Source organism: Festucalex cinctus, chromosome 18 (assembly GCF_051991245.1).
Source record: "Festucalex cinctus isolate MCC-2025b chromosome 18, RoL_Fcin_1.0, whole genome shotgun sequence".
In the NCBI taxonomy this organism is placed as follows: Eukaryota; Metazoa; Chordata; class Actinopteri; order Syngnathiformes; family Syngnathidae; genus Festucalex; species Festucalex cinctus.
The window spans coordinates 11,341,249-11,369,030 of record NC_135428.1 but is presented as its reverse complement, the minus strand read 5'-3'; the positions used below and the strand labels follow the sequence as shown (position 1 = coordinate 11,369,030).

The 27,782-nt window shown below is 44.4% G+C and overlaps 4 protein-coding genes across 7 annotated transcripts; 1 reads left to right on the top strand and 3 right to left on the bottom strand.

Annotated features, from left to right (window-relative positions):
• Positions 1–413: 413 nt before the first annotated feature.
• Positions 414–7,972, bottom strand: LOC144006117 (clathrin interactor 1-like). The gene is made up of 12 exons (XM_077504801.1): positions 7,792–7,972; positions 6,952–7,056; positions 6,782–6,878; positions 6,518–6,626; positions 6,267–6,440; positions 5,549–5,717; positions 5,251–5,470; positions 4,507–4,588; positions 4,356–4,436; positions 3,862–4,148; positions 3,596–3,779; positions 414–2,242 (listed from the first exon to the last, which is right to left on the bottom strand). The coding sequence occupies exons 1-12, from the start codon at positions 7,830–7,832 to the stop codon at positions 2,004–2,006; spliced, it is 1,788 nt and encodes a 595-aa protein (XP_077360927.1). The 5' UTR covers positions 7,833–7,972; the 3' UTR covers positions 414–2,003.
• Positions 7,973–8,740: 768 nt separating this feature from the next.
• bod1 (biorientation of chromosomes in cell division 1) lies at positions 8,741–15,149 on the bottom strand. The gene is made up of 8 exons (XM_077505844.1): positions 14,995–15,149; positions 14,720–14,898; positions 13,834–13,958; positions 13,564–13,750; positions 11,228–11,525; positions 9,947–10,089; positions 9,644–9,855; positions 8,741–9,495 (listed from the first exon to the last, which is right to left on the bottom strand). Exons 1-8 carry the CDS (start codon positions 15,146–15,148, stop codon positions 9,264–9,266), a joined length of 1,530 nt encoding a protein of 509 aa, XP_077361970.1. The 5' UTR covers position 15,149; the 3' UTR covers positions 8,741–9,263.
• Positions 14,735–19,806, top strand: htatsf1 (HIV-1 Tat specific factor 1). 2 transcript variants are annotated; one of them, XM_077504809.1, is made up of 10 exons: positions 14,735–15,311; positions 15,816–15,994; positions 16,058–16,274; positions 16,501–16,548; positions 16,625–16,779; positions 17,336–17,499; positions 17,575–17,671; positions 17,759–17,848; positions 17,926–18,063; positions 18,360–19,806. In XM_077504809.1, the coding sequence occupies exons 2-10, from the start codon at positions 15,836–15,838 to the stop codon at positions 18,603–18,605; spliced, it is 1,314 nt and encodes a 437-aa protein (XP_077360935.1). In that variant the 5' UTR covers positions 14,735–15,311; positions 15,816–15,835; the 3' UTR covers positions 18,606–19,806. The 2 variants fall into 2 exon arrangements, with proteins under 2 accessions (XP_077360935.1, XP_077360934.1); XM_077504808.1 differs by having other exon boundaries at positions 14,737–15,311; positions 15,836–15,994.
• On the bottom strand, positions 19,800–26,920 carry tpst1l (tyrosylprotein sulfotransferase 1, like). Of its 3 annotated transcripts, none has more exons than XM_077504811.1 (6): positions 26,664–26,920; positions 24,986–25,530; positions 23,899–24,057; positions 22,348–22,601; positions 20,458–20,650; positions 19,800–20,245 (listed from the first exon to the last, which is right to left on the bottom strand). In XM_077504811.1, the coding sequence occupies exons 2-6, from the start codon at positions 25,391–25,393 to the stop codon at positions 20,210–20,212; spliced, it is 1,050 nt and encodes a 349-aa protein (XP_077360937.1). In that variant the 5' UTR covers positions 25,394–25,530; positions 26,664–26,920; the 3' UTR covers positions 19,800–20,209. The 3 variants fall into 3 exon arrangements, with proteins under 3 accessions (XP_077360937.1, XP_077360936.1, XP_077360938.1); XM_077504810.1 differs by having other exon boundaries at positions 24,986–25,516; positions 26,664–26,919; XM_077504812.1 differs by lacking the exon at positions 26,664–26,920 and adding an exon at positions 26,244–26,527 and having other exon boundaries at positions 24,986–25,516.
• Between the last annotated feature and the right edge of the window lie 862 nt (positions 26,921–27,782).

Here is a 27,782-nt window from a genome sequence, read left to right as displayed (position 1 = left end):
CAATCAGAAAAATGTGGATTGTCTTGTAAATTAAAAGCAGATGTTAGGAAATGTATTATTTTGAAAGATAATCAGTTTGCTTTCATAGAGGATGGCAGGAATTGGATATTTTCTGTTGAGATGGTGAAATTCAGAGAATTAGAACATTAAGTTAACTGAGTAGTCATCAATTTAACTGTTGTTAACTCGATTAGTTGTTGCAGCTCAACAAGTTTCCCTTTTCCTGTTAATTCAAGTCTAGCGTGTTATAGGGTTGCTAATGCTATAAAAATGCTAACTTAGTTAATGAAACTGAAAAAAAAAAAACACCTTAGTTGCAAAAGTCAAAATTCACTACCGAGTAGTGATACCTGAAAATTTGTACTAAGTTACTTGCCACCAGTGTTCCAGTCAAAAATGATCATTGTGACTCATTGAGGTTCATATAATTTAATTGAATGTCAAAAGTAGTCCACAGTTGCAACAAACAGGCTTGTACCGAAAAAGGAAAAACAAAAATCAACAACATCCTTCATGAGGAAATCTCCTTATGAAGACAAGTAACGCAAATATCAAACTAAAATCTATGGAATTGTCCTTCTGAGAGTAACAAAATAAAGATTTGGTCATTTGGAGCACACAAAAGGCTCGGCTTAGCTGTGTGCCCACAGGTCAAACAAAGTAACCCCCTAACTCCCCTCCCCTAACCACACACACACACATATAGTGAGCTTGGCCCTCATCGTAAGCGTACGAGTCCATGGCTAGAAGATGGTAGTTCCAAAGTGAAGGCCTTGGGCGCTTCCCTGGCTTGTGCCGAGGTAAGCTCAGGAGGGCAGCAAGCAGACGTTGGGAAAACACTTGAAATGTCCCAGTACAAGTTGAAGATGGCGTGGTTGTCGGAGGGACGTTTGTCCTGAGGAGTTCATACGCGACTCAAAAAGTTTGCGCTAATGGGCTTGGGGGTGGAACGAGCGACAATGCACTACCAACCAGTGGTTCTTAAAATGACTAGGTCCTTCTAGTGGCACACAAAACAATCACTCAAATTCAAAATTAGCTCCCTCTCGTGGCATGCCCAACAATCAATCACTCTTAAATTCAAGCTGGCTGTGCACATTTTTTTTTCTGTTTTTCTAAATCCAGTAAATTAAACATTTGCAGGTAATGTTTTAAAATATTTGTCCTTTTTTTAAGATACCTTTTTAGTAAACTTGCACAACGTTACAGTGGCTTTTTATTTTCTTTTTACTTTTATGCCACCTTTCAAGGAGTAAAGCCTTTGCATGTTTTTTGATGAATGGCTGAAGATTAATGTTGGACATGTTGCTGGCACATGGAAATATTTTTTGTGGTGTCAAAAGTTTAAGAAACACTGAAGCAACATGTTTGCAAAATTGATTTGACCTGAAAACCTTTTGACATCTATCCAGCTGTTTTGTTTCCGTACTTATTGCACAGATTGCTGTTTGACAATTAGGAGCTGAACGACCATAATTTTCCCAGTTGAATTGCTCTTTATGGCCCTCTTAGTCATGCTGCTCACATTTCGAACAAACCCATTTCCAAGGATGGAAGCCTCTCTGTGAGTCTTCCAGTCTCTCAAAATGTCAACAGCACCATGAAGACAGTCAAAAAGTCAAAATCCAGCCATGAAATGGACAGGAAGAGTCACAGAAATGCCTTGTAATTTATCGCGCCACACCTCTTGGGAATTTTCCCATTGAGCTCCTTGGAAGTCGTGCAAAAGGTTCTGAAACATTCAACAACTGGAAATTCAAAAGGTCAAATCAAGTTGACCTATAAAAGGTGAAAGTGCATTTTAGCTTCAGCCGGAAATTTCACCCCAAAGGCCAAAATGGCAAACTTGTTGGGACATGCGTGGAAGGGAACACGGGAACTGTGGGAAGACGGCATGCTGAGGAGCAAGTCACCAGTCTGCCGCCTCGTCTTTGGACGCGGGTCACGCTTGCTTCGCTTCAACATACACACACGCACACACGCACGCACGCACACTCACACCTTCAAAGTCCAAAGTTGCCCAAGTTAGAAAAGGCATCTGGCTTTGCCGGGTTCATCATGGCGGGGTGCACCCCCGCCCCGAGCCCCATCCTGACCGGAGCGCCCACGCCCATAGTCATTGACGGCGGCACGGGTGGCAAGGTCACGCAGGGATTGGCCAGAGGTCCGATGGTCGGCGTGGAGCCGAGGTTGAGGTCGAGGCCTCCGAAGTTGTTGGACAGCATGTGGACGGGAGGCGCGCCTGCAAAGATGCACAATGGCGGACAGGAGTCACCACTCAAATTCAGCCTTGATGGACCAAAATGTCTGAATGCTTGCTTGAGACACGTTCGACTGTTCTAGGATGATTCTCGTGAAGGTGCTTTTTGCTGACACTTGCAACAAACAGGACTTTGGAATTACGAGGAAAAGTTCAAACTTACTTTCAGAGGCCATAACAAAAATTGACGTTTTCAATTCACACAAATCCCCAAAACCTCTTCAATTTGCCTATTTTGTATTATATTTGTGCCTTATGCTGTCAAATTAAATAATCTTAAATTTGAGTCTTCTAGCTCAAACTTTTTTTTTTTTAGGCCCTTCAAAGTTTGGGTGACGCCCACTTTTGGGATCCGGTTATTGCGTGCTAAATTTTGGACCATATTTGGAGGCCCTCATCTTTTGCTCAAAGGCACAAGTACAGACCTGTAGATTGCTTTATATATGTATTCTGATCTATGAGAATTTAAAACCAGCATAAGTCACTATTTTTATTTTTTATTTTTTTAGCGCTATTAACCCTATAAAAGTGGATATATTTTATTTTTTAAATGACAATACATTAAAAAAAAAAATTGGGGGGGTACATATCTTAGAAATGTTTTGTGTACTTCAGGCCACTTGTTTTTACCAAATCAACAGTCATCTTTCATCAACATTTTGAGCCAATAAAAACTTTTGATTATCCAACTCCTTCACTCTGAACTAATCCTTTGCATATGGTAATATTTTTTGGATATTTCCTCAAGTCTGGAAAAGTAGGTCAACTACTGTTGTAACTGCCAATTCAAGTGCAGGTTTAATATCTCTAAAAATAGTACACAAACACTATTTTTAAAGTGCAGATTCTGATAGACAGGGCCAGAATATATTGATATAGCAATTACAGGTCTGTACCTACCTACCTACCTCCATATATGGTCCAAAATGTAGCATGCAATTTCAGTTTCCCAAAAATGGGTTTGGCACCAAAATTTTGAAGAGCCATAACTCAAAAACCGGTTGAGCTAGGAGGCTCAAATCTCAGATTATTTCATTTTTTGACATCATAAAGCACTATTATATGCGGTCAAGAAAATGGATGGATGGATGGATGGATGGATGGATTTTGCAAAAGAGTTCTCCATACTCGACTGACTGATCTTTGGACATCCACAAAATCTTTTGTTTAAACACAATAGTGATGTTGACGTCAATATATTTGACTTTTGTGATACATCAAATGATAAAATGACAAGAATGAGAAGGTGCTTTTGACGGCAAAAATAATCATTCATGCATGGCGAACTGTGCAAAATAATTGAAATGATAATTGAAAGCGGCCGGGCCACGCTACCTTGCTGCTGCATGATGTTGTTGAGTGTGGCCGGCGACTTTGCAGGGTTGATGCCGGCCGACAAGAAGTCCAGGCTGATGTTGACCGACGGGTCGGACCAGGTGGAGCCTAAAGACCCCTGACCTCCAACACCGACCTTCTGCTTGAGCCCGGCCGGCGACCGGGATGCCATACATCCCAGACTCTGACATCGCAGAAAATACGGCAACATACGTCATCAACAGAGAGCAACAAATGAAAACACAAGATGGACGATCGCTCAAGACCTGCTGGGAGCGCGACGCCGGCACGGTCGGGACAGTCGGCGCGGCGACGGACGAGAAGGTCAAACTCTGCGAGCCGCTCAGGGCCAGCGGCTGGCTAACCCCGCCCATCAGGTCAAACAGCTCAGCGGAGGGCGGGACAGAAGCGGGCTTGGAGACGGTGTTCGAAGGAGGCGGGGTGCCAAACAAGTCTCCGATTGGCTGGGAGGAGGCGGAGCTCGACAACGTCGGGGGGTTGGCGAAGGCGCTCCAGTCTCCGAATTCTGCACTCTCGTTGGCCGGTGGTGCAGCTGGTCACATGATACACAACATGCTAGCATGTAATATATCATATATGTCATATAGAGCAATGTAGCGCCGATATTTTCAGAATTTAGTGTTGTCCATCTGTTAAATACGCCAAATTTGGCAGCATTTGGGAAAATTGAATATTCAAAACCCTGGCAGTGTTGATTTATTTGTCATCCGAAAAATAACAAGGAAGAAACAAAGTTTACCGGTGGAGGGGGGCAGGCTTGCCGACGCCGCCGGAGATGTGAAGTCAGCGAAGCCACAGATGAGGTCGTTGGAGATGCCCCCTGATTGGACATACACACAGTGATACACGCACACATAGACACGCACAAAGTGACACACTCAAAGCATTACCTGCAGCAGAGCTTTGATTGACTGACGTGTCAATCACAAGCAGGTCGGCAAGACCCCCACCGGAGGGCCGCCTGCCGGACACCTAGTGAGACAAAAGGGGAGAGGAAGGTGGTTGAACATGGCCACAGACTGTGCATCCTTAACTCGCTACCTGATCAAGGTAAACAAGTTCACTTTCTGTCATCAGCATTGTAGATTAACTCATTTGCTCCCAAAAACGTATAAATACGTACCATTTTAAACGTATTAAGTGTCCCAAAGACGTATTTATACATTTATCTTTTTTTATGCTAGAGCATACAGATGAAGCCTCTCAACTGCAGAGAATGAGTGAAACAATTGTAGTAATTACAAAACCGGCCAGCAGGTGGCAGAAGAGTATAAGAGATCAACCAGGGCCACAATGAAAACAAGCTGTTTCCCCACAATTCTAAGCAGATTTGTGAATAATAATAATAATAATAACGAAACTTAGCTATATTTTAATGCTAATTTCTGAAAAATGGAAACAGATAGAAATGTACTTTTTTTTTTTCCCCCCCCGATGAAAGAAGAGACTAATATTTCTTTTGGTAGGTGTCCATGTTTTTATAGCAATACAACACAATATTCGGTGAGCCTTGCAGTATCAGTCAAAATCCAGTAAAACAGTCGAGAGCAAAGTAGGTTGCTTTAGTGAAAATGGTTGGGAGTGAATGAGTTAAGCATATTCAAGTCTCCTGCATATCACGGTGAGTGGTATACCTGGTCGTCATCGGGACTTTTGTCGCCGGTATAGTGGGCGGCGGCGCCGAGGTCCAAAGACTTGTTAGCGGGGGGGCCACCGCGTTTGCGTGTGGTGGTGGTGGTAGTCTCGGTAGCCTGACTGATGTGGCTACTTTGGGCGGTGACAGTTTCCTCCTCGTCTTTGAATTCACGAGCTTCCGGACGACCGTTCCTGGATGTCCTGTCTTCCTCGTTGTCGCTAACCAAGACGGCAGGAAGAGCGACGTGACGTGGCAATCACAACATAGGAAGGAAGAGCGCGCAGCTAGCTAGCTACCTGCTCCTGTCCGGGGAGTCGTCTCGTTCCTTCTTGCGGAACTTGCTGATTGTGTCGTCGATGGTGCTGCCGATCTTCTCGCCGATCTCGCCGAGCTTCTCGCTGAAGGGGAACGCCGCCCGACTCTTGTCCCAGTCCTCCTCCCATTTGCTGCGTTCCAGCTCACATGCTGCGCGCGGATACACAAGGAAATTGGGTCATGAGTATAGCAAGCAAGTGGTAAATTGAAAAACTGCTGATTTATAGGGGAAATCAACCTTTCTTCATTTCTTGACAGTAATATGTTATATGTGACCTCACTAGTCTAAACATGACATTCTGACTGATATTACAGTTGTTGATCAGCTAGGAAGCAAAATCCAGCCGTTTATATCCATCTCAGGGGTCGGCCATTTTGCCACTTGCTGTCGACTGACGGTGACATCAAATGCTCAGGTGTGAGGTAACAACCAATCGCATCTCATCTTCAGAAAACAGGTGAGCTGTGATTGGTCATTGCCTGAGCAAGTGTGATGTCATCTTCACTCGACAGCAAGTAGTAAAATGGCCGCCTTCTGATATTGATAAAAACTTATGGATTTAGCTGCTTAACTCGTACTCCACTAATGCAATATTACCCAGAATAACATATTTATACTAGTGGGGCTGCATAGAACATATTGTCAATAAATTTTTTTGGGTTGACTTCATCTTTAAGTGCAAATGCGTGACCACTCACAGTTCTTCACGCTTCCTCCTCCTCCCAAGCTGTCCGAGGAGACCCCGATGTATTTGTCCTTATTCTTCTTTGCTTTCTTTCGCTCGTCCCGGAGTCGCTCATCATCCTGGACGAACTCCACCGTCTCCTTCACCTTCTGACGCACGTTGATGCCTTGGTCTTTGCCGTTCTCGTCTGTCCAAGGCACACGTTTCAAAAGACGGAAAAGAGCAGCGGTATGAGCTCTGTTGGGAGAAGGATTTGGTGCTGACCCATGAAGTGGTAGTTCTCGAGCGATCTCAGGTCGTAGATGTGTTCTCGTGCGCTGGTCACCACTCGTTCCGATCCGTTCCTGATCAGGTAGGCCAGCAGTAGCAACGCCTGCCATGACGCACACGTGACACAAGTGAACATTGTAAATTCTGCAGAAACTGTGTATCACTTAAGCAATGTGGCATTTGGTTGTGAATTTGGAGCTTTTACGTTGAAAATTTAGGGAACATGATTTGACAAGGAGGCTTAAATGAGGCGCTCACCTTGTAGACACGCCTCCAATTCTTCTTGTTGTCTTTCAGCAGCCTGGTCCACAGCATGTTCATCACCTCTGGGAACTGCTCGTACATGAAGGTGGACCTGCTCATGCGTATACCCAACATCAGCTAAACAAACATGTATGTGCGTGAGGAAGCATGCGTGTTGAACATACTTGGCAATTTCTCCCATCAGCTGGCCAGATGGCCCCCACGGATCGTCGTTGGTGGCTTCCCTCACCTTGGACTCGATTTCAGAGTAGTTCATGACCACGTTGGTACTGGTGATGCACACGAACATACATGAACAACATAAACACGCCACGATAACCAGAAAGCGGCACACAAGCGTCTTAAATGTGTAAAAGGCTGCATTTTTGTGCACACAAATTTCCATTCAGTGCATGCACAGATGCACAAATTTCCATTTAACAGCTAGACTGGACAGAGTATGTGTTGCAGATATATCAAAAATAAAATTTTTGATTGTCGGAGCTGTCATTTTATATTATTTTATTATGCAATTTGGCCTAGTGCGAATGATGACTTTTGCTAGTGTGTATTGGCTTTGTCAACGAGCTCTTTGTGTGCTGAGCTGGGAACAATCAAGGGCCTCGCTTGCACTTGAAAGTTCAGGACAGCGTGATAGAGACGCTACAATTTTTTTTGCACGGTTGCAGAAGACTTAAGCGGCCGGTCCAGAAAAGGGCGTGATGCTCCTGAAGCAGATAACGGCCGCAGCCAAGCTGGTGTAATTAGCTAACTGCTAGCTGTGTGCTACCGGCCGGGCAAGCTCGCATCTCGTTCACAACAGGAGGGTACCATTTCAAGCTAGCTAAGCTAATCCCCTCGCGTCAAAATACGAAAATGTGCCTTGAAAGACGTTTCAATCTTGCAAAGGCGGCAGTCGGATGACAACTAGCGGTGGCTAACAGCTGAGTCTACGGGCTGCCGTGACGTCACAGCAACTAGCCGGCTTTCGCTTGGTTTAGCTTACTAACCGGGCCGCTACTTACGCTTTGTCCACCAACTCTCGAACCTTCCACATGTTCAGCATCTTCGCGCCCACGCTCGAACGCGCTCCTCCGACTCCCGCAGGACCCGCACAAGGCCAGCACGCGCACGCACGCACAGCGCCGCCACACGAGCTTTTCTGGTCCGCTTGAGACGGAGACGTCACCGTGACGTTATCGCGACGTCGGCACCAGCCGCTCTCTTCGACTTACAATCTCTATTAATTTAATTTTCAAGATTAGAACAAGTATACGAGCTATAATACGTCCACACAGTAGCTAAAAGCAGGTGAACACTTCCAAAAAGTCATTTTGATTGTACATTGTTCAGTTGGCATTTTTTTCCTTCCCTTAGAGTGCATAATTACATCCTTTTCTTGTGTTCTCCTCCTCTCTGTTTTCATGGGCCCTTTCTTAATTATTCTGTTATTATTTGCCATTACCTGTAAAAATAAATTAATTTGAAAAGTGCATACTTGACTTTGGAGCCACAGTGAAGTCTACATGTACAGTATGTTTACATGATTTCTGTGGAAAGTGGCTTGCTGGAAATAAATTGTATGAATGTTTGTTTGCTATATGGAGAAATAAAGAAAATGTTAGAAAGGAATAAAAGGTCACTCACACATTACTTCTTAGAACTTTTGAGATCATGGCCGATGTTGACTAAAAACTTTTTGACTGCTAAAAATCATTATTTGAAGTATCAAATTCAACACACGTTTTGTATATTAAAATATCCATGTTCAAATACACTTGACTGATTATCACACCACATGATATTTGATAAAAGCATTTTTTTTTTTTAAATAATCAAAGTATGGCGCACTTCCTCTCCACTCCAGCAGGTGGCACCTGATCAAAACTGATATCAAATTCACAAATTTGTATTTAAAGAAAAAAAAAAGGGTAAAATTGTACAACGTTGTACATAAAACACTGCAAAAATAAAAAAAAAATATGTAGGAGCCACACTACACCAATTAAGAAGTTGGGGTTAGTGAATTTTGGGGTCAAATTTCAGAATAAACTTAAAATGCCCCAACTTCATTTAACCTTTTCAATGTACAACTGTTTGTGTCTGTACTTCTTGAACAACAAGGAGCAGAAAAGCAAAATTCACAGCAGGTTTTCATTTCCAAAGATGTCCACGTCTGCCTTTCTGTGACTCCTCCAGTCATTGCAAGTCATTCTAAGCTCAGTTGCCATTTCTTGTTTGAGGCCTTGTAGTCTCTTGGATCGTTAGGTGTCACATTGGTCTCATGAAGTCCAGACTGAATACCTATCAGAATTTTGTTGGGCAAAAAAAGTTGTGAAACACTCAACAGTTGAACATTTAAAAAGTTCACATGAGGGCAAATAAAGTTGAACTGCAACTTAATAAGGTTCATCTTGAAACATCCCCCAAAAGCCCAACATTGTGAGTAGCGCGTGAGGTAGATGTTCCTATGGCAACAATGACAAAAACAAATGTCTTATTGATGTCGGGCAAGCTCTGAGGTGTGGACATCGTCAGGCGTCAATTGTCCAGCTGTTGTTGGCGCGGTGCTGGCGGCGGTGGCTGTGTCATTGCGGTTACAGATGTTGCCCAGGCTGCCACACAGCGCCCCCCAGTGTTCCCGGCATTGCACCTGCAGGCGGCGCCTAACCCACGGACCCACGTCGCCACCGCATGTTAACAGGAAATTGATGAGCTCGGCGTGTGGCCTAGTTGAGAAAAAACAAAAAACGAAACATTGACTTTCCTTGCAGTGGAACAACAATATCACTTGGTGGCGCTAATGCACCACCAAGCTGCTTTGCGGCCAACTGGCTAAATAGCAGCTGTGTAGTGATTTGGGAAACGATGACTCACCCGGGCGGGAAGAGCAGGTGGAAGTGCACCAGGCTCCCCAGGGTGTCCTCGTGGTCCCGCAGGGCGAGACACAGCTGGTGTTTGGCGAAACATTCCTTCTGCAGCCCCGAAAGCAGATCCTTGATGGCGGCGCAGCGTCGACTCACGCAGCTCAGACGCTGACGAAGGCCCGAAGACAGACAGCGGAGCGACTCCTTGACTTGCCACTTGCCCTGAGACGCACCACAGGGTCATTAGCGAAAGAAGCGTCAATTGAACAATTTTCAACAAACGCCAAATCAAATCAAAGCGCGTGCATGCCACCTGCGCGTGGTATCGTCCGGCGTGCTGCAGCAGCGTGACGCAGATGCCATGCAAACCGTCCATCTGGCATGAGTTGTTGTTGAAGCACTGAAAGGTACCGCAGCCGGCGTCGCCGGCACTCGCCAGGCAGTTCTGGATGTCCGCTGAACAGGGACACAGTACACATTAATGGTGGGCCTGGGGTACTTGTTGCTAAAAGACGTCAACAGAGTATGAAGACGTAACTGTGCATTTACATATAAGAGTGACTGTCAAAATGTCATATGCTGGCTCCCTCTAGTGGCACACAAGCATCACTGCTTAAGTACTGTTCAGTTGTATTTAACTCATTGGCTCCCAAAAACGTATAAATACGTTCTATTTTAAATGTGCCAAAGACGTATTTATCAGTTTGTTTTTACGCTAGGGCAGGGGTGTCCAAACTTTTTCATTTGAGGGCCACATACAGAAAATCAGAAAGACGCAAGGGCCACATAATGTTATGAAGAGAAACTGTGTTTAGTAATAAAAATTGTACAAATACTTTAAAAAATAATAAATTTACTTGTGCTTTTGCATATTTAGAAAAATGCTGCAGTATATAAACCAATTTATTTGTAATATGGCAGTAGGGTTATTATAGTTTTGGAATTTTTCATTATTAGTTTAGTTATTTTAAAAATGCTTAGTTTTAGTTTAGTTTGTTAGTTTCAGTATATATATATATATATATATATATATATATATATATATATATTTTTTTTTTTTTTAATGTGTATTACTTGTGCGCAATATTAAAAAAAAACAAAAAAAAAACACCATGGGAGCGACGTCATCTGAAGCTGCTTTTCTATTGGCTGCTACTAGATGACATCACTTCTGTTTGACATACTTTCAAACGTCATTATTCCGGTTTATATCAAAATAAATCTACTAAAAATCCCATTTAAAATCATCCCCAAAGGCTCATGCATTAAATTAATTACCAAAGACTAAAACGAAGGACATGTTTGCTATAATTATAGTTAGTTCTAGTTAGTTTTGTAAACATAAAATGTAGTTTCAGTTAGTTTTTGGTTTTTAAATCATGATGGCCAAGTAGTACTTTTTGGTGATACTTTGTGTAAAGTTTGAGAAGCACGGATGGAGAACATTACGACGTTAATACGATTTTGTGAAGTTGCTACACAGCAAAAACTGCACTTTAAGTTGTTTAGTGGAAGACAAAAAACGAGATTGTTGCAAGAAAGGCTTGAAATTGCCATCAAGATTAAGTAGCGTGATTGTGTTTGTCGCGCCCACCTGTGCTTTTCAGGGTCAGGCGCCGTTTCCACACGTGCTTGTCCGTGATGTCACGTGACGGTTCCGAGGCGCAGACATGCAAGCTCGCAGGTAGCAGCAAAAACACAAGAAGAACCAGCAGCCGCGCACGTGTGTCCATGTTGCGCACAAGAGCTTCTGTCGATCGCCCTGATGAGCCGTGAGACTCGGGTGGGTTCCTTCCTGTCGCTAGCGGCGGTCGCGCTTTATGCATGATCCGTGCGCGGTCGCGACCGCGACGGCCAATAGCAGTGCCGCGTACACGCACGCGCACATCACATCACGCGCTGAAAGGGAGATGACAACTCTCAGAACCCGGATGTAGTGTAGCGTGGACAACAACTGGACTGTGATAATTGATCTCTTTCTGACCTGCCATTACTGATGATTTCAGTTATTTATCAGTCAAATGATTTGAATGAGTATCATATATGAATGATGCTAGTATAAACAAAAAAATAATTGATCAAGCTAACTTGAAATAATGACACAAGTTAACACGTGTACCTGAAACGGTGACAACATATAATGCTGGATAATGAGCTCTTAATTTGGTACAAGATGTGCAAAAGCTTTCATGAAAATAAACAAAATAAACGGTCTTAAGCCAAACAGTGACCGTTTTTGCAGTATTATGCAATACAATTTAGTACTAATAATTTTTTTTTAATAACTAGTTTTTATTTAAATTATATGTGCAATAACTTTTTTTATTGTATCATTTTCCAAATAGTTTTTATTTTTCTGTAATTAAGTTTAAGTTTTATATAATTAAGATTAGTTTCCATTCAGTCAATGAAGACTTTTTTTTTTTTTTTTTTTTTAAAGAAATTAATAAGCCTCTTTCTTGTGTATAAATAGGTTACAGGCTACATGAACGCATCAGAAGATTGCGCAACCATTTGCGATTGTGGTGTTATTGTGCCGTACCTATGATGAGGACAAGCGGCCATTTTGAGAGAAGTCAAACAAGGCTTGTTTTTGTGTGCACACATCTATCGTGTTGTAACTATGCATCTGCTCGGGGTAAGGGGTCAAGGTTAGTCTTCTCTTCACTTCAAAGCATTTGTTTTTACTTTGAGCGCCATGACCCCTGACCCACAGTCATATGATTGCATCGTCTGCCCGCCAGCCAACCAAAATGCTTCATTTTTACTACTCCAATACACACATGCACGGTTCACACGCTTGTTTGGATGTTTTTAGGACCCCCGAGGGGCCTTTCCACCCATATTCCACCCCCACACACGAACACTAAGTACAACACACATGACCAAAGCAAAAGCCCATATTCTGTTGACACGATGCTTATGCAACTTGATTGTATTTGGAGATTCTTGGTTTATTTTCTATTTATTGATTGAAACGTGAACATAAGTCTCGTGAAACAAAGTAAGTAAAATTCAGGACGCCACCAAAAGAAATGATCAACTCTACAAAACAAGCAATTGACACTGATGTGACAGACATTTGTCAACAGACAACGCCAACTTGTGGATTTCAAACAATTTGGCCTTAAGAACGGCCGTACTAGCTTCATGCTAACACATCCATCCATCCATTTTCTAAACATCGTACTCCTCACAAGGGTCGCGGGGGTGATGGAGCCTATCCCAGCTGGCTATGGGCAGTATGCGGGGTACACCCTGAATTGGTTGCCAGCCAATCACAGGGCGCACAGAGACGAACAACCACTCACACTCACAAGCACACCGAGGGACAATTCGGAACGCCCAATCAACCTGCCATGCATGTCTTTGGAATGTGGGAGGAGACCGGACTACCCGATGAAGACCCACGCAGGCACGGGGAGAACATGCAAACTCCACCCAGGAAGGCCGGAGCCTGGACTCGAACCTGAGTCCTCATTACTGGGAGGCGGACGTGCTAACCACTCGTTCGCCGTGCTAACACATAATGGAAAATGTCATTGACGAGCTGACACTTAACATTGTTAGTGGTTATCCTAGTTTAATAAATGGATAGATTTTTATAAACGTAGTAAGGGAACGAATTCAACTCATATGTCAAGTCACAGCTATCGTTTGGAAATTGGAAACGTTTTTAGAAAATGTCACACTGTGATAATCAATTTACTTCATTTGAGGGACAAAGGTGAAATCAAAGCAGTTTGATGAAGTCGATTGCATGTGTGCATGTGATGCACAAAGCAAACATGTTTACGGCATGAGACAGTCATGTGATCCGCTTTGGGGTCCACGGGAGGGAATGTCAACACGTGTTCGGAGCGGAAGTCACACGTGTTGTATCATCATCATCTCGCCAACACGTCATGTCCTGCCTGCTAATCCCCTTTAAGGGGTTTTGGGTTCTTCAGACGGTTCCGGCGGCTCAATGGCCGCCGCGGCAGTGCCGTCGTCCTTCTTGTTTCCCGACAGGAAGTCATGAATGGCCGTCTCGATGTGCGGTCTGAAAGTGTGGTTCATCTTGGGGTCCACCACCTGAGTGATGATCCGGTCCACCCCCGACTCCAACATGCCTGACCTCCACACACAAACCGCAACCAACGTCAGAAAACACGTGCACACAAAAGTAGCGGATGGACAGCGCAAGCGGTGCCGACTTACTGAACTACACTTTGTCTGAGTCCGTTCCTCATCTGGTTCTTATTGATGGACGGCTTCCACTCCTGAGTACTCAGATGCGACGTCACAAAGTTGTCCACTTTCTGACGGAGGTTCTGGTAGGCTGGCTGCAAGCAGCGGCGGTGACCGCGACAACTTAGGATTGTGTAACAAATGGAAGCAACAACCTCAATAGCACCTTATTTAACTTTACCTTTACCTTACAGCTTCTTTGTGACGATTTTGGTCCAAATATAAGCCAAGCAAAAATAAAAAATAAAAAAATAAATAAAAGAAAGATTTCTACTTCATGGTCAACTATCTTCACCATTTATTTTCTCCATTGAAATTCCTTCTGGTTCTGTTACAGGTGATTGTATAGGTCTAAAACGACTGGGCAAACCCCGTCCTCGAGGGCCGGAGTCCTGCAGGTTTTGGATGTTTCCCTTCTTCAACACAGCAGATATATGATCAGCTCATGAGCAAGCTCCGCGTAAGCCTGATAACGTCCCTGCTGATGGAATCAGCTTGTGTTGGAAGAGGGAAACCTCCAAAACCTGCAGGACCTCGGTCCTCGAGGCCCACCCCGGTCTAAAAAGATAACGCTTGTTACCTAAATCAGAAGGAATTGCTTAGTTTTGTTGTGCCAAACGAAATACTCAAAATTAAAATGTGAAATTTATCTCGTTTTAACGTATTTATACACATATGTTAAAAAAAAAGTACATGAATGAATAAATAAATAAAATCAATAAAAGTGAAATAAGAGTGGGAATAATGACAATTGTTTAAATAATTGTTACGCTATTGGCGATAAAAAAAAAAATAAATAAAAGTTGATAAGAACCATAATCAAGGCATTTGGACATTGTTAGCATTAGTGGACTACCTTGGTGTCAACATCTGCCAGACAGTCTCGGCGGAACTCGTCGAACAGTCCTCGGTTCTTCAGGTGCTCCACGATCATTGCGATAAGTTGAGGGTCCCCCGGGGGCAGGCTGGCCGGATCTGGGCTCCCCCCGCCTTCAGCCATCGTCCGCCAACTCCTGATGCGACAGGCAGCTTCCACTAATCAAACCAACCAGTTAGCTACCAGCTATCCACTGCAATCAAGCTAGCTCGCGGGCTAACGAGCCTGGTTGAATGCATGGCCGATTTGATTACCTGAACCAAACGACCGGGCGGAGTGGTCGTGGTGTTGCACGTAGTTTCTAGCTACACGCAAGCTCGCTAGCACTACTACTAATCGAGCGGTCCCCGTAGAATGGCTACACATGCGCAGTCGGACTCTGACCCCGGAAGTTGTTGATTCAAGCATCACCGCGAATTAAGCGTCGAGCTAAACATTAGCACAGCATCATTGTTTTCAAGAAACTTTAATGAAAGCTCTTCTGTCCAAAAGAATGCTGGCGAGTTAGGAACTCGTTCCGCGAACCACTGCAGCTTTTCATCGCCATTCGGACGTTCAGCGCCACAGAGAGGTGAGGCTAGCTTAGTGATGCTAATTTAGCATCAACTGCGCGTGTGCTGTTAAAAATAGCGAACACGTCCATGCACCGAAATAACTCGCAAAGTCCTGCTCGCATTTGTTTACACTCGGAGCTGGTGAGCTCATATTGAAGATCAGTTAGCTCATGCAGTCCAAACATGTTATTATTACTGCAAAGCAATTTAATAGAAAAAGCAGTAATAGTCAAATGTATTTACAAGTGGCAAAATAAATAATGTGCAGGTTAAAAAATGAAAGGGAAGAAGCAATGCTAATGAAATTAAGCCCTCCCATGATACATATAAACAAAATTGTTGACAACTGAGTAAACAACGAATTACTAGATTAGCTCTACTAGTGTGAATAATGTAAATTTAGATCATTCAATTACAAGTATAACATACATAAAAGCACAAATCAATGAATATAAATCATGTAATTGTAATGTAATCATGTAACTGCAGCCCTCGACTGTTCTGTGTTGTTGTTGATGAAGGCGATAATGTTTTGGCATAGATGAGCGGCCAGGCCAACAAAGAGTTTGAGGAGCAGCTGCGCCTTCAGGAGCTGTACAGCGGCAGAAGCCAGGATGGTTCTGACCCGTTCACGTACACGGACCCCAAAGACGGCACAGTGTACGACTGGGACCACGACAAGAAGGCCTGGTTCCCCAAAGTACGACCGGCTGGCGCACGCCCGTGACACGACGCTTTATGTTGACGTTGCGGTTGTGTGCAGATCACGGAGGACTTCATGGCGGCCTACCAGGCCAACTACGGCTTCAGTCAGGAAGGCGACCCAGATGCCAGCAACGCCGCAGCGGGGCCCGTCGCCACGGAACCGGAGAAGAGGCCGGCACCCGTGGAGGAGACGGCGCAAGAGCTGAACTTGGAGCAGCAAACGAGTGCGGCCAAAGATGGCAAAAGGAAAGGAGAGAAGAGGAAAGCGGATCCGGGTAAGGGCGCCAGGCAACACAGAAGACGAAAAATTTGCTTGTGATTTTGTCGAAAACCTAACAGACATCAAACAGAATTACACTTTTGGATTGCTAGCTGAATGCTAACACATCGTAGGAAATGCCATTGACAGGCTAAAAAAATAGCATCAGCGCTATAATGCTTTCAGCAACAGATGTTTGAATGATGGCAGGGGTGATGAAGACATCGTGTCTTGTGTTTCAGGCTGGTTCGACATGGAGGACACCAAGAACACCAACGTGTACGTGTCAGGTGGGTAGCACGCTTTTGCTCGACTTGTTTCGTTTTTGTCCTCCTCTGATTGGTCGACGCATTCGTTTGCACTCAGGCCTGCCCCCCGACACAAGCCCCGAGGAGTTTGCGGAGCTGATGTCCAAGTGCGGCATCGTCATGAGAGACCCCATCACCGAAGACTTCAAGGTCAAACTGTACAAGGACAAAGACGGCAACCTGAAAGGAGACGGACTCTGCTGCTACCTCAAGGTCTCTCAAGCACAAGTCCTCCAATGGGACTCTTTCTTGTCCAGTTCTTCCTCATTGGCAAATAGTAAACAATCCCCCCCCGAAAAAGACAGTGTTGTGTATTTAAAACAGACCAAAAACTGTCTGAAGACGATGCAGCTAGCTTCATGCTCACGCCAAGTAGCATCTATGTTGCAGTGCCCAACGCCTTTAAGCAACTCATTGAACACAAATGGTTACAGAATACAACAAAGAATGACAATATAATTGTACACACCGTACTATGGTCTTTATCCTTTGCGTAGAACGACTATTTGTTAGTTAAACTCAAGGTTTGTCATATCATTTAAAAAAAAAAAAATATATATACATAATTTATAATTAGCTTTCTGTCCTCCACTGCCCCCAGGTGGCCAAGTCGGGCACATCAGAACGAGCAGTACAATTGCAGGAGAAAGAGTTACATTATTTTGCTTTTATTTCATGTTTCTATAAAGGGCTGGAACGGATCGAAGATTTTCCAATCATTTGAAACAGCACACATGCTGAGCCTAACTGTGTTTGCATGCCTGTCCAGAGGGAGTCGGTGGAGTTGGCCGTGCGTCTTATGGACGAGTCGGATATCAGAGGTTACAAAGTGCATGTGGAGGCGGCTCGCTTCGAGCTCAAAGGGCAATACGACGCCAGCAAGAAGAAGAAGAAGAACAAGGACTACCGCAAGAAGATGCAGCAGCAGCAAAAGTAGGCACGGGTGGTGGGGTGGGGGGTGTTGCGCGTTTCATTGTGATGCTGATGTGTGTGTGCGTGTCCGAGCAGACAGTTGGACTGGAGGCCCGAGAAACAAGGAGATGCCAGGAAGCGACACGAGAAGGTCGTCATCATCAGGAACATGTTTCATCCCAGCGATTTTGAGGTGCACATATTTCATACGCATGCATATTATGCACATACACAAATGTATATGCCGGCATAAAAGATGTGCACTCAACTGGCATGTCAGGAGGACCCTCTGGTTCTGAACGAATACCGCGACGACCTGCGCTCTGAGTGCGAGAAGTTTGGCGAGGTCAAGAAGGTCATCCTGTTTGACGTGAGTAACCGCCGTCTTGCGATTGGCCGGTGGAGACGGCCGCGTAATTCATGACGGTCGTTGTGGCGTGCGGGCAGAGGCATCCGGACGGCGTGGCGTCGGTGGCCTTCAAGGAGCAGGAGCACACCGACGCCTGCATCCAGTCCTTCCACGGACGCTGGTTCGGGGGGAGACAGCTCAGCGCGCAACTCTGGGACGGCACCACCGATTATCAGGTGAGGTGGGGGGGGAATTAATTAATTCTGCAATTAATAAGACAATTTAATCATTTTTAAAAACAGCTTTTATGTAAAATGTATTTTTTAGTTGTATTTACACCAAATTGACGCACTATTTTTTTAAAAGAACCAATTATTTCATGAGAAAGTATTTTAAACTTTCTAAAATTATATATTAACTTTTTTTTAATGGAGGAAAAAAAAATAGTTAAATTAAGAAACATTGCAAGTCTGTTGCTAATGTGAAACGCTCACTTTGTCATGGCGACACTCTCACGTGCATGCGAATGAAGGTGGAGGAAACGAGCCGCGAACGTGAAGAGCGCCTGAAAGGTTGGACGTCCTTCTTGGAGGAGGCGCAGCCGGCTGGTGGTTCCGCCCCCGCGCCAGGGGGCACCACGGAGGCGGCCGGCGCCACCCCGCCATCGCAGACGCCGCAGCCCGACAAAAAGCAGGAAGAAAAAGACGAGGACGCCGACGCCGACGCCAAGTCGACTGATAGCAGCCTGGCGGGGAGTGACGACAATGATGACGCTTGACTGACAAGATGCCATTTTGTTGCGGGCGAGACGCAAATCAAGCTTCAAGCGTCCATTTATGGGCATGAAACTCGTTTTGATGGAAGTTACGAGTTTCATTAGACTTTGAAAATCACCTCATCATATAGTTAACCTCATAGCAAAGTCATTTTCAACTTGGATCACAAAAACAATAAAAAAAAAAAAAAAAAAAAAAAAAACATTGCTGTCATGCCAGAAGAAAATAAAGTTCAATATGACATTATCACATAGTAAGCTTGATATCAGCATTCAGCAAAATAAATGAATTCCTTCTGCTTCAGGTAAATGGCACAGTCTGCCCCCCACCCCGTTCTAAATCTAAGTTAGTAGCTAGCTACCTAACTGCATTGCTTAAGTGTTTGAAAATATTTCAAAATAAGGCACAAACTACGTAGGGCTCCACCAGTCACCTGTCGCAGAGGGAATTATTTACTTATGCTAGGCTGAATGCGCAAGTCAAATTTGTCACTTTAAAATGTGATACTAAACCTTTTTTATCCTCATGTGGCAGCAATACGCTTCCATAACGGCCAGACTTAATTAAAAAAAAAAAAAAAAGGCACCAAGATGCCTCTAGATGTCGCTAAAGTTTGACGTGGCAAATTTTTTTTTTTTTTGCATCTACACCATATGGAAATAAAATCATTACAATTTTAAAAAACAAAAGGCAAATTCCGAACTGCACGTCGACAGGGATTGACTAAGAATTTAATTACTCGTATCTCAAATCATGGTTTTACATTGGCAATGAAATTAATCAGTTCTAACATTTGCTCTCCACATAAGTAGCAAACACAAGCCTACCATGTTGTCCGTCCTTCTTCTGTGGCGATTGGCAAAGCATCTTAAAGGAGCATTGGCGCCACCGACTGGTGTCTTACTGCAAAGAAACCAATGTGAATGGATGGCGGCCAGACCATCTGTCAAGTTTATTCTTATCTCAGACTTTGCTGTTATCTAAAGACAATTGGCTTGGATCTTAAGAAGAAAAAAAATAAAAATCAAGGCACCACCATATCCAATTTCTGTTACGAAGTGATTTGATCTATTGCAATCTTTCCGTTAACTTCTATGTAGCAAGAAACAGGACGTAAACAGGCCGCCAGTTTGGCACGTGAATTTGCCGACGCTGTCAGCGAGCAGCGATTAGCTGCTAAATAAACAAAACGCCTCAACTGTGTCACTTGTATTTATTATTGACTTGTTGGTAACCATGGAGACGAGCTGTGCAGTAATGAGAGCGACCACGTAACTGACCATGCGCGAGCACGCCGCCCACCTACCCGCCACCAGGGGGCACCCATTTGTAATAATTTATTAAGAAAATAGTCTTTTAAAAAAAAGTCCATCGAGTGGTTCACATTAGCGGTGAGGTCACAGATCCAGCAGATCCGTAATGATGGCAGCGGATGGCGTACGAGTCCACAAATGGCCACGAGAAAAAGAAGAAAAAAAAAAAAGGCCAAAAAGATGTCTGCAAGGCGTGGTGGATGGTAGAGGAAGTGTGCCTTTAATGTGCATCTGGGTATCGCAGCTTTTGCGTGTTGGAGGGTCCAGAAGGTTCCGCTGCCTTCTTTTGTTCTCTAAGCGGCTCCGGAAGGTTCCGCCACCTTCCAAGACTGATGAGACAAAAACGAGAGAGCAACAAACGCAATGAACTCATTCAATGACTGCCTACAACTCAAGTGGGGCTCGCCCCAACGCAAGCTAGCAAGTGTCGTCCGTGACCAGTTCTCAACCCAACGCCTTTTCTTTACATCGACACGGTTAGTTTACGTGAGATTTCATTTGATAGGCTGTGTTTTTTTTTTTTTTTTTTTTTTGCGGTTACCTGAGCAGGATGGGAGAGCGGCGGCGCGCGCGCGTAGTCTGGCGGGTTGGCGTGCGGGTCGTATCCGAGTCGTGCCAACATGGGTGCCACCTCAGCCATGTGCTCCACCACGTCGTCGGGGATGTGGCCCACCCACTTGGCCAGCGCCTCGGTGTTGACCGGCTTCACCACCTGGTCCGTTGAGCGCTCCACCCTAAATCACGTCACAAAATACAACAACACTTTTACCAAGCTAGACAAGTGTTATAAGTGTACAGTTCTTGGTGAAAATTTGATATTTTAAAGGGATACTTGACTTAGGGGTGTGCAATTAATCAAACTTCAATTATTACACTCCACAATTACAAAATTGGCCTAACTGTAAACAAAAATAAAAGATTATTAATACTAATTTTGAGTTGCTTAAGTTTATATATTTGCACCTTTTTATATTAAAATAACTAATTTAATAAATCTTGTTTGGTCCAAAAGGAACTTGCATAATTACAGTGTTTCAAAGAAATTTATTTTTTCCCCCCAATTTGTTTTGTACAAAAAAAAAAAAAAAAAGTTTGTTCTAATCACGATTTAAATTATTACCAAATTAATCATGATTGATTACCCATTGAGCCATTTTCAGCGGTAAAACATCAACATTTTGTCCATAATTTATGTGGTAATGTCATTATTGCTCATGTACAATTAATACCTTGAAAAAACTTTTCCCAGCGGGTGTATTGAATTTTTTGATTAAAGGGATACTTGACTCATTGGGCCATTTTCAGCAGTGAAAATGTAATATTTTGTCCAGAATTAATTTGATAACTTCATTATTTTTCCATGTACAATTAATATCTTTAAAAACACATTTTCCACTTGCTTTCCACTGAAGATGACATCCCGTGCTGAGGAAGTATATAACAACCAATCATGGCTCAGTTTACTGACCAAACCCAGTAAACAGGTAAGCCATGATTGGTCGTGACCTACTTCCTCACTACTGGTGATGTCATCTTCAGTCGACAGCAAGCGTGAAAAAAAGTTTTTAAAAAGGTATTGTACATGAAAAATAATGAAGCTATCGAATTAATTCTGGACAGAATATGAACTTGTCACTGCTGAAAATGGCCCGAGTGAAGTATCCCTTTTAACTCAATCAAACCCCAAAACGTATTTATACGTTTTGTTTGTTTGTTTTTATGCTAGAGCATACAGAAGGCTTTGATACAGCTTCAGACATGAAGCAGTTGCTTAAAGCAATGGTAGTTATTACAAAAACGGCCAGCAGGTGGCAGCAGAGTATAAGAGATCAGCCAGTGCCATGTTGCATCATGCTCTTTTTGCTATTGTTTTCACCAGGAATATGAACAATGATGACTTAGCTATCGTCTAATACTAATTGCTTCAAAATGGAAACAGATAAATACACTTTTTTTTTTCCTGGTGAAAGAAGAGAATAATATTTCTTTTGGTAGGTTTTAAAGCAAAAGAACAATATTCTGCGGACCTTGCAAATATCAGTCAAAATCCAATAGAAGAGCGATGGGGGTTGCTTCAGTCAAAATGGCTGGGAGTGAATGAGTTAAATGAATGAATGAGAGAATGAGTGAATGAGTTAAAAGCAACATGTTATTAACTAGCTAACTGACTGGGTGCCCATAATCACTCAAACTTCTATTTTGTGTGTGTGTGTGCATGTTTTTTGAGCAATAAAATGTCCCTCTCCCAACATTCCCAAAATATTACCTCACTTTTCGACAACCTTCCGAGCATGTCGACCTTTCAAGCATACCGAGTCCAGTTGATTTGTTTTGCCTTTCATCACAAGCGTCTGACAAGGCTTCGCAGGTCCACACTTGCCAACCCCCAAACGATTCAAATCGCATTTTTTAAAAACGGTGATGGACTCACTTGGAGAGCGAGACGCCGCCGGCCTTGCCGATGAGGTCCTCGTGGTGCAGGACGGCTGGGTCCCAGCGGAGCTCCAGGAAGCGAAGCAGTTGGCGCATCTCGTGCTCGGGCCGCAGCACCAGGTGCTCGTAGCGCACAGGCAGGCAGCGCTCGGGGCCGGCCGCGACGCACTGGTTGAACATGGTCTCCACCGCGTTGCTCCACTTGCTCAGGCAGTCGCGCGGGTTGTTCAGGTCAAAGCCCGAGATGGTCACCTGGGGGATGCCGCCCACAAATTAACATCACCCACCAAATTCACACTCCTTGTGTCCTTGGCTAGGAATTGAACACATCATTCGTAGCCTCTCATGCTAGGTTTTGATTTCAAATATTTGGTCGTCTCAAGGCTGCCGTTGAAGGAAAATCATGGCAAAACACAGCCTAACACCATCTCCATTCTACGGAAGCATAGAGCTGCCAATGTGGAGTAAACATTTTTGGCTGACGAGTATGTTCGAACATAGTCGCAAATACGTTCGAACATAGTTAGAATATAGTTTGCAAATATTTTCAAAAGCACATGTAGGCTACATGCTACAAAGTTAGCATACCTTCCCATAATGCCACAGGGTATTATTTGCGCATGCGCGAGTGAAAACAAAACCCAATTTTTAGGCAGACATGGCAGGCAGACATAAATAGTAAAAGTTACGAATGAACACTTTTTTGTGTACTTAATTTTCTAATGAATTGGTAATGTGGTCCAAATGCCTAAAAAATTGGGTTTTATTTTCACTCGCGCATGCTCAAATAATACTCCGTGGCATTATGGGAAGGTATGCTAACTTTAGCCTACAAGTATGTTCGAACATGTGAGTATATTCAAACATATTTGCGAGTATGTTCGAACGTATTTGCGACTATGTTCGAACGTATTTGCGAGTATGTTCGAACATACTCGCCAGCCAAAAATGTTTACTCCACATTGGCAGCTCTACACTTCCGTACCATTCAAATGTGGCCTACATGACTCATATACCTCGGTCATGAAAAGGTTTCAATTCAGAATAGTTGATCTGTGGAGGCTGCATTTGAAGGACGATCATATTAAAGTGTAGAAAAACACTGCATTCAAATGTGGTAGGCCACAGTTGTCTTACTTTTTCACAATATGTCAGCCACTAATATCCCATCATGCTTTGCTTTTGATAAAATACATATATATTTTAGAGGCTGTATGTGAAGGCAGAAAGTTAAACACTGCCTTCTAACATGGCCTTAGGTGTCTACTCTTTCACAAATTCTCATCCCAAAATATTTTGTACTCAACAATCAGTCATTCAGTTTGGTATGTTGGTCTTTAAAGGCTGATAATAGTCCTTGTAAACTGTAACGCTTGTATGGGGATTTGGCAAACTGTTTTTTTTTTAAGAGGCTGTATTTGAAGGCAGATATCTGAACAAGGTTTTTTGAAAAGGACCAATGAGAGTTAATGTGTTGTTTGCAAGCTTCCACGAGACACCAACGGAACGCTGAAGGCAGCGGTAGTGCGTTCACACGTCTGTAACTCACCTTGCGTGAGATGACGGAGTGTATGGAGGCGCGTCCGTCTCGTACCATCAACACGAACTTGCTCTTGGGGAAGATGTGAGCCAAGTACGTCAGCGACTTCAAGGCGAAAGGATCTTTGTTGCACAGTCGAGGCGCCGGCTCGCCGTGGCCCACAATCACCTGACACAAACGCACAAGTGGAACATTTGATATACAAACTGGACGCTTTTGTTTTCTTTTATTGGCTGGCAAATTTCAGTTGATAATCTCCTTCAATAAGCTCGTACGGGTCAAAATCTAACAAACGGACAAATCAAACTGGGGGAAAAAAAAAAAAAAAGGACGACTGATAGTAAAAAAAAAAAAATAGTAATTGAAAATATAAATCAACAGATTATTAAGATAATAGTTAGTGTACATTCAATGCTTTACGATTTTCTCCATCTGAAGTGCTTTGGGGCGTCTAAAAGCAATTACAAAACCACTTTGGAGGCCGGGGGAGTGCTAAATTATTGAACGAGGCCTTATGGGTCCCTATCCAGAGTGTGGTGGTGCACGTTAACTCATTCTAACTCAAAAATAGTTTTTGTTTTTTTTAAATACTTTGTCTTTCACTCCCAAAAACGTATGTATGTTTTCTTATTGTTTTTTTTATGCAAGAGCATACTTATAGCTTTGATGCAGCTTCTGACACGAAGAGGAGGCTTAGAGCAATGGTAGTTATTACTATAACAACAACAACAACAACAACAACAAAAACGGCCAGCAGGTGGCAGCAGAGTATAAGAGATCAGCCAGGGCCATGTTGCAACAAGTTCTTTTTGCCAGTGTTTTCACCAGGAATGTGAATATTGATAAAACTTAGTTATATTCTTATGCTAATTGCTGCAAAGCGGAAACAGATCCAAATACACTTTTTTTTCCTGATGAAAGAAGAAACTCTAGTCTTTCTTTTGGTGGATTCCATGTTTTTATAGCAATAGAACACAATATTCTGTGGGCTATTCTGTGGGCCTTGCAATATCAGTCAAAATCCAGTAAAACAGCTGTGAGCGAAGGGGGTTGCTTTACTGAAAACGGCTGGGAGTGAATGAGTTAATGACGTCACCTCGAGGAGGAAGGCGCGCACGGCCGAGTCGAGGACCTGGTCGGTGACGCCGGCCTCGTCCAGGCGTATGCGCTCCTTGACGGAGCGGCTCCAGGAGGCGCGCATGGTGAGCAGGCGGGGGATGACGCGGGTCTCCTCCCCGCAGCGGACGGCCTTGTGGGCGTCCAGCATGACCCGCATCAACGTGGTACCGCTGCGGGGGAAGCCGCCGATGAAGATGAGGGGCGTGTCCTCAGGAAGGCGCTCGCCCAGCGAGGCGTTGGGATTGGCAGAGCCTCGGCGGAGCTCCGCCCAGCGGGAGCGCTGGCTTCCCGGAGGGCAGTCCAGCCCGCTCAGGCCCAGGTAGAGCAAGGAGGCGGAGCAAAGGAGGACGCAGCCCAGCAGGATGTTGGATCGGCTCACTCGCATCTTTGCCCGGGCCAGGAGTCGCCGAGGTCTGCTTGTAGGTTCCGGGCCTGCCGGGCCTGCTCAGGGGAGGGCGGGGGCGCTTCCTGCCGGACCCGCGGGCCGGTTCGCGTCCATCCTGTCCACCTGTAACAACAAAACTGGCCATTTACGTCACGCGAGCAATGGTGCAGAACGAGCCCACTGCGAGTTTCTCCGGAACATTCCCCAGAAGCGGCCATCCGAGCGCTTGGCACCGTCCTTGGGGAATGGAAGCGGATCGGAGTTCACGACACCCTCGCGCCGCTGCTAATTACGCATCTCCCGTGTTTTCACTCTCATTGACGGTTTTACCCAGCTAGCAGATATCGTGTTCCTATCGACCTGCCAGAACCACAAACTTCCTCATTCTTACGCTGCTACTAAGTGCTGACTAATCTGCTTCCCCTTTTTTCAACTACAACAAGGTGACACTCGTTTGCTCGTTGGATCGGCACAGTACACTTGACATACATAGCATCTTGTGTGCTCAATCAGTAAGACCCAGGAGCTTTACTAGGACGGTCGCTTCTTAGCCGAGTCTGGTAATGAGCAGGTCCAACAGGTGCCCACATCTGGACTGAGTAGCTTCAATGGCACTTATTGGCTGGTTCTGAGCCTCCATCCAGATTTGAAGTCTGATAAGCTCCACGACTATCATCTTAGCTGGTTCTGAGAGGTCCAACGTGACGTTAAATTTTGGCATGAAGACACAGCAGCTTCACAAGCGCTTATATCTTAGCTCCCTTTAGCTGGTTCTGGTTTTGAGCATAAAGGTCTCCGTCAAATTGGTCACCTTAAGGTTCTACTGACCCGGTAGAATTATGTTTCTTACCTGAACCAAGTGTTGTTTATCTGTTTGAGTTAACTATTCAACAGTAAGTGAGCTCGGTGCCAAACAAAACAACTGGCGCAGCTATTTGACAGAACACAGGACGTCGACGAGGTTCTGATCCAAAGACCAGTTAACGTGTGTTCCATTACGTGACGTTGAGCAGATTTACGAGCAGCGCCATCAACAGGTCAATTTGTTCCAAGCTCTCAGTGAGGCCTGGTGGCCGCTGGCTATGGCACATCTGGCCGGCTTCCCGACGAACCTCCAGGTGAGGCACCAAGGGAGAAGCAGGCCGGGCCCGGCCCAAAAAACGCGACAAACCAAACAGAATAACAAGAGCCAAGGCAAACATGAGCTAGCTAGTCAGCTGCTACGAGGCGTCGTGAGCTCCACAGAATTAGTCGGATGGACTTGACTCACCCGAGCCTCACGCGGAAGAAAAAGACGCCGAAGCACAAGCGTTGCGAAGCTCTCAGCTTTGGCTCCGCGGCGGAAATGCTTTCGCCATGTAGTCACGAAGAAGCGGCAAGTGAAAATCAAGTTTCCAGTCGTATATGGCGACCGCTATCGAGTCTCAAGTGCGCACTAGCGACCGACGAATTAACGACGAGGATGGAGGGAAAAAGGCAGAAAAGAGCAAGCGGGCCCCCTTGTGAAAGCTCGGCGCTGATTGGACGAGTGCATGTTTGGAGCCTTCCCATTGGTGGAGCCCTTAAATGGCAATTCCGCCATAGTAGAACTCTGTTTTTTCTCCACCACTCTTACTTCCGCACTCGAGACCAAAAAGATTTCAGCTCATCGATCGTTTACGTCCTTACTAAAAGCTCACCCGGGACGTTTACTGACGGCAAAGCCCACCTCAAGTAATTCCCTTTCCACTTTATTGTGAAAAGGAATATAATCCAACAACGTGACGTAAAAGTCTAAAAAAGTAAGAAGTATACATAAAAAGCTACACGTCGCTTCAATCGTAACCAGTATGTGTGGATAAGAAGAAAAAAAATGAATATTTTCAGAGGTTGAAGTGTGCATCAGTAGCGATGTTCACGTACATTTATGTGACTGTTTTCGAGCAACTGAAGCTTTTTTTCACCCGTTAAGCGGTTTTTCGACTCTCCCTCCATGCATGCGCAGTCGGTGCCCACATGAGTCAGACTCAATAATACACGTCAATAAATAATAAATGATTGATTTGTACCACCATTTGGCTGGATAGTCACAGAGAAGTTGTGTGCAAATCACAGATTGATTTTTTTTCCTGGCATTTGCCACATTTGCTGGCCTGTTGTTGTCAAAGCAAACATTTGCACTGGAAACACTGCTTGAGGACACGTATTCTTCAGTCCTCCGTTTCCAGCCAACATCAACTAATGACCTAATTTGCAACAATCAAATACATGTGTTTGTGCAGGCAAGTCTGCCTCGCAGTTCTGAGGTTCAGGCTCCAAATCTCCCATCATGTGTGCAGTTCACCTTGGGATGACTTTTCCTTCTGCATTCCAAACTACAGCCCGGGGCTGTTTTGCAACGGCCGCACGG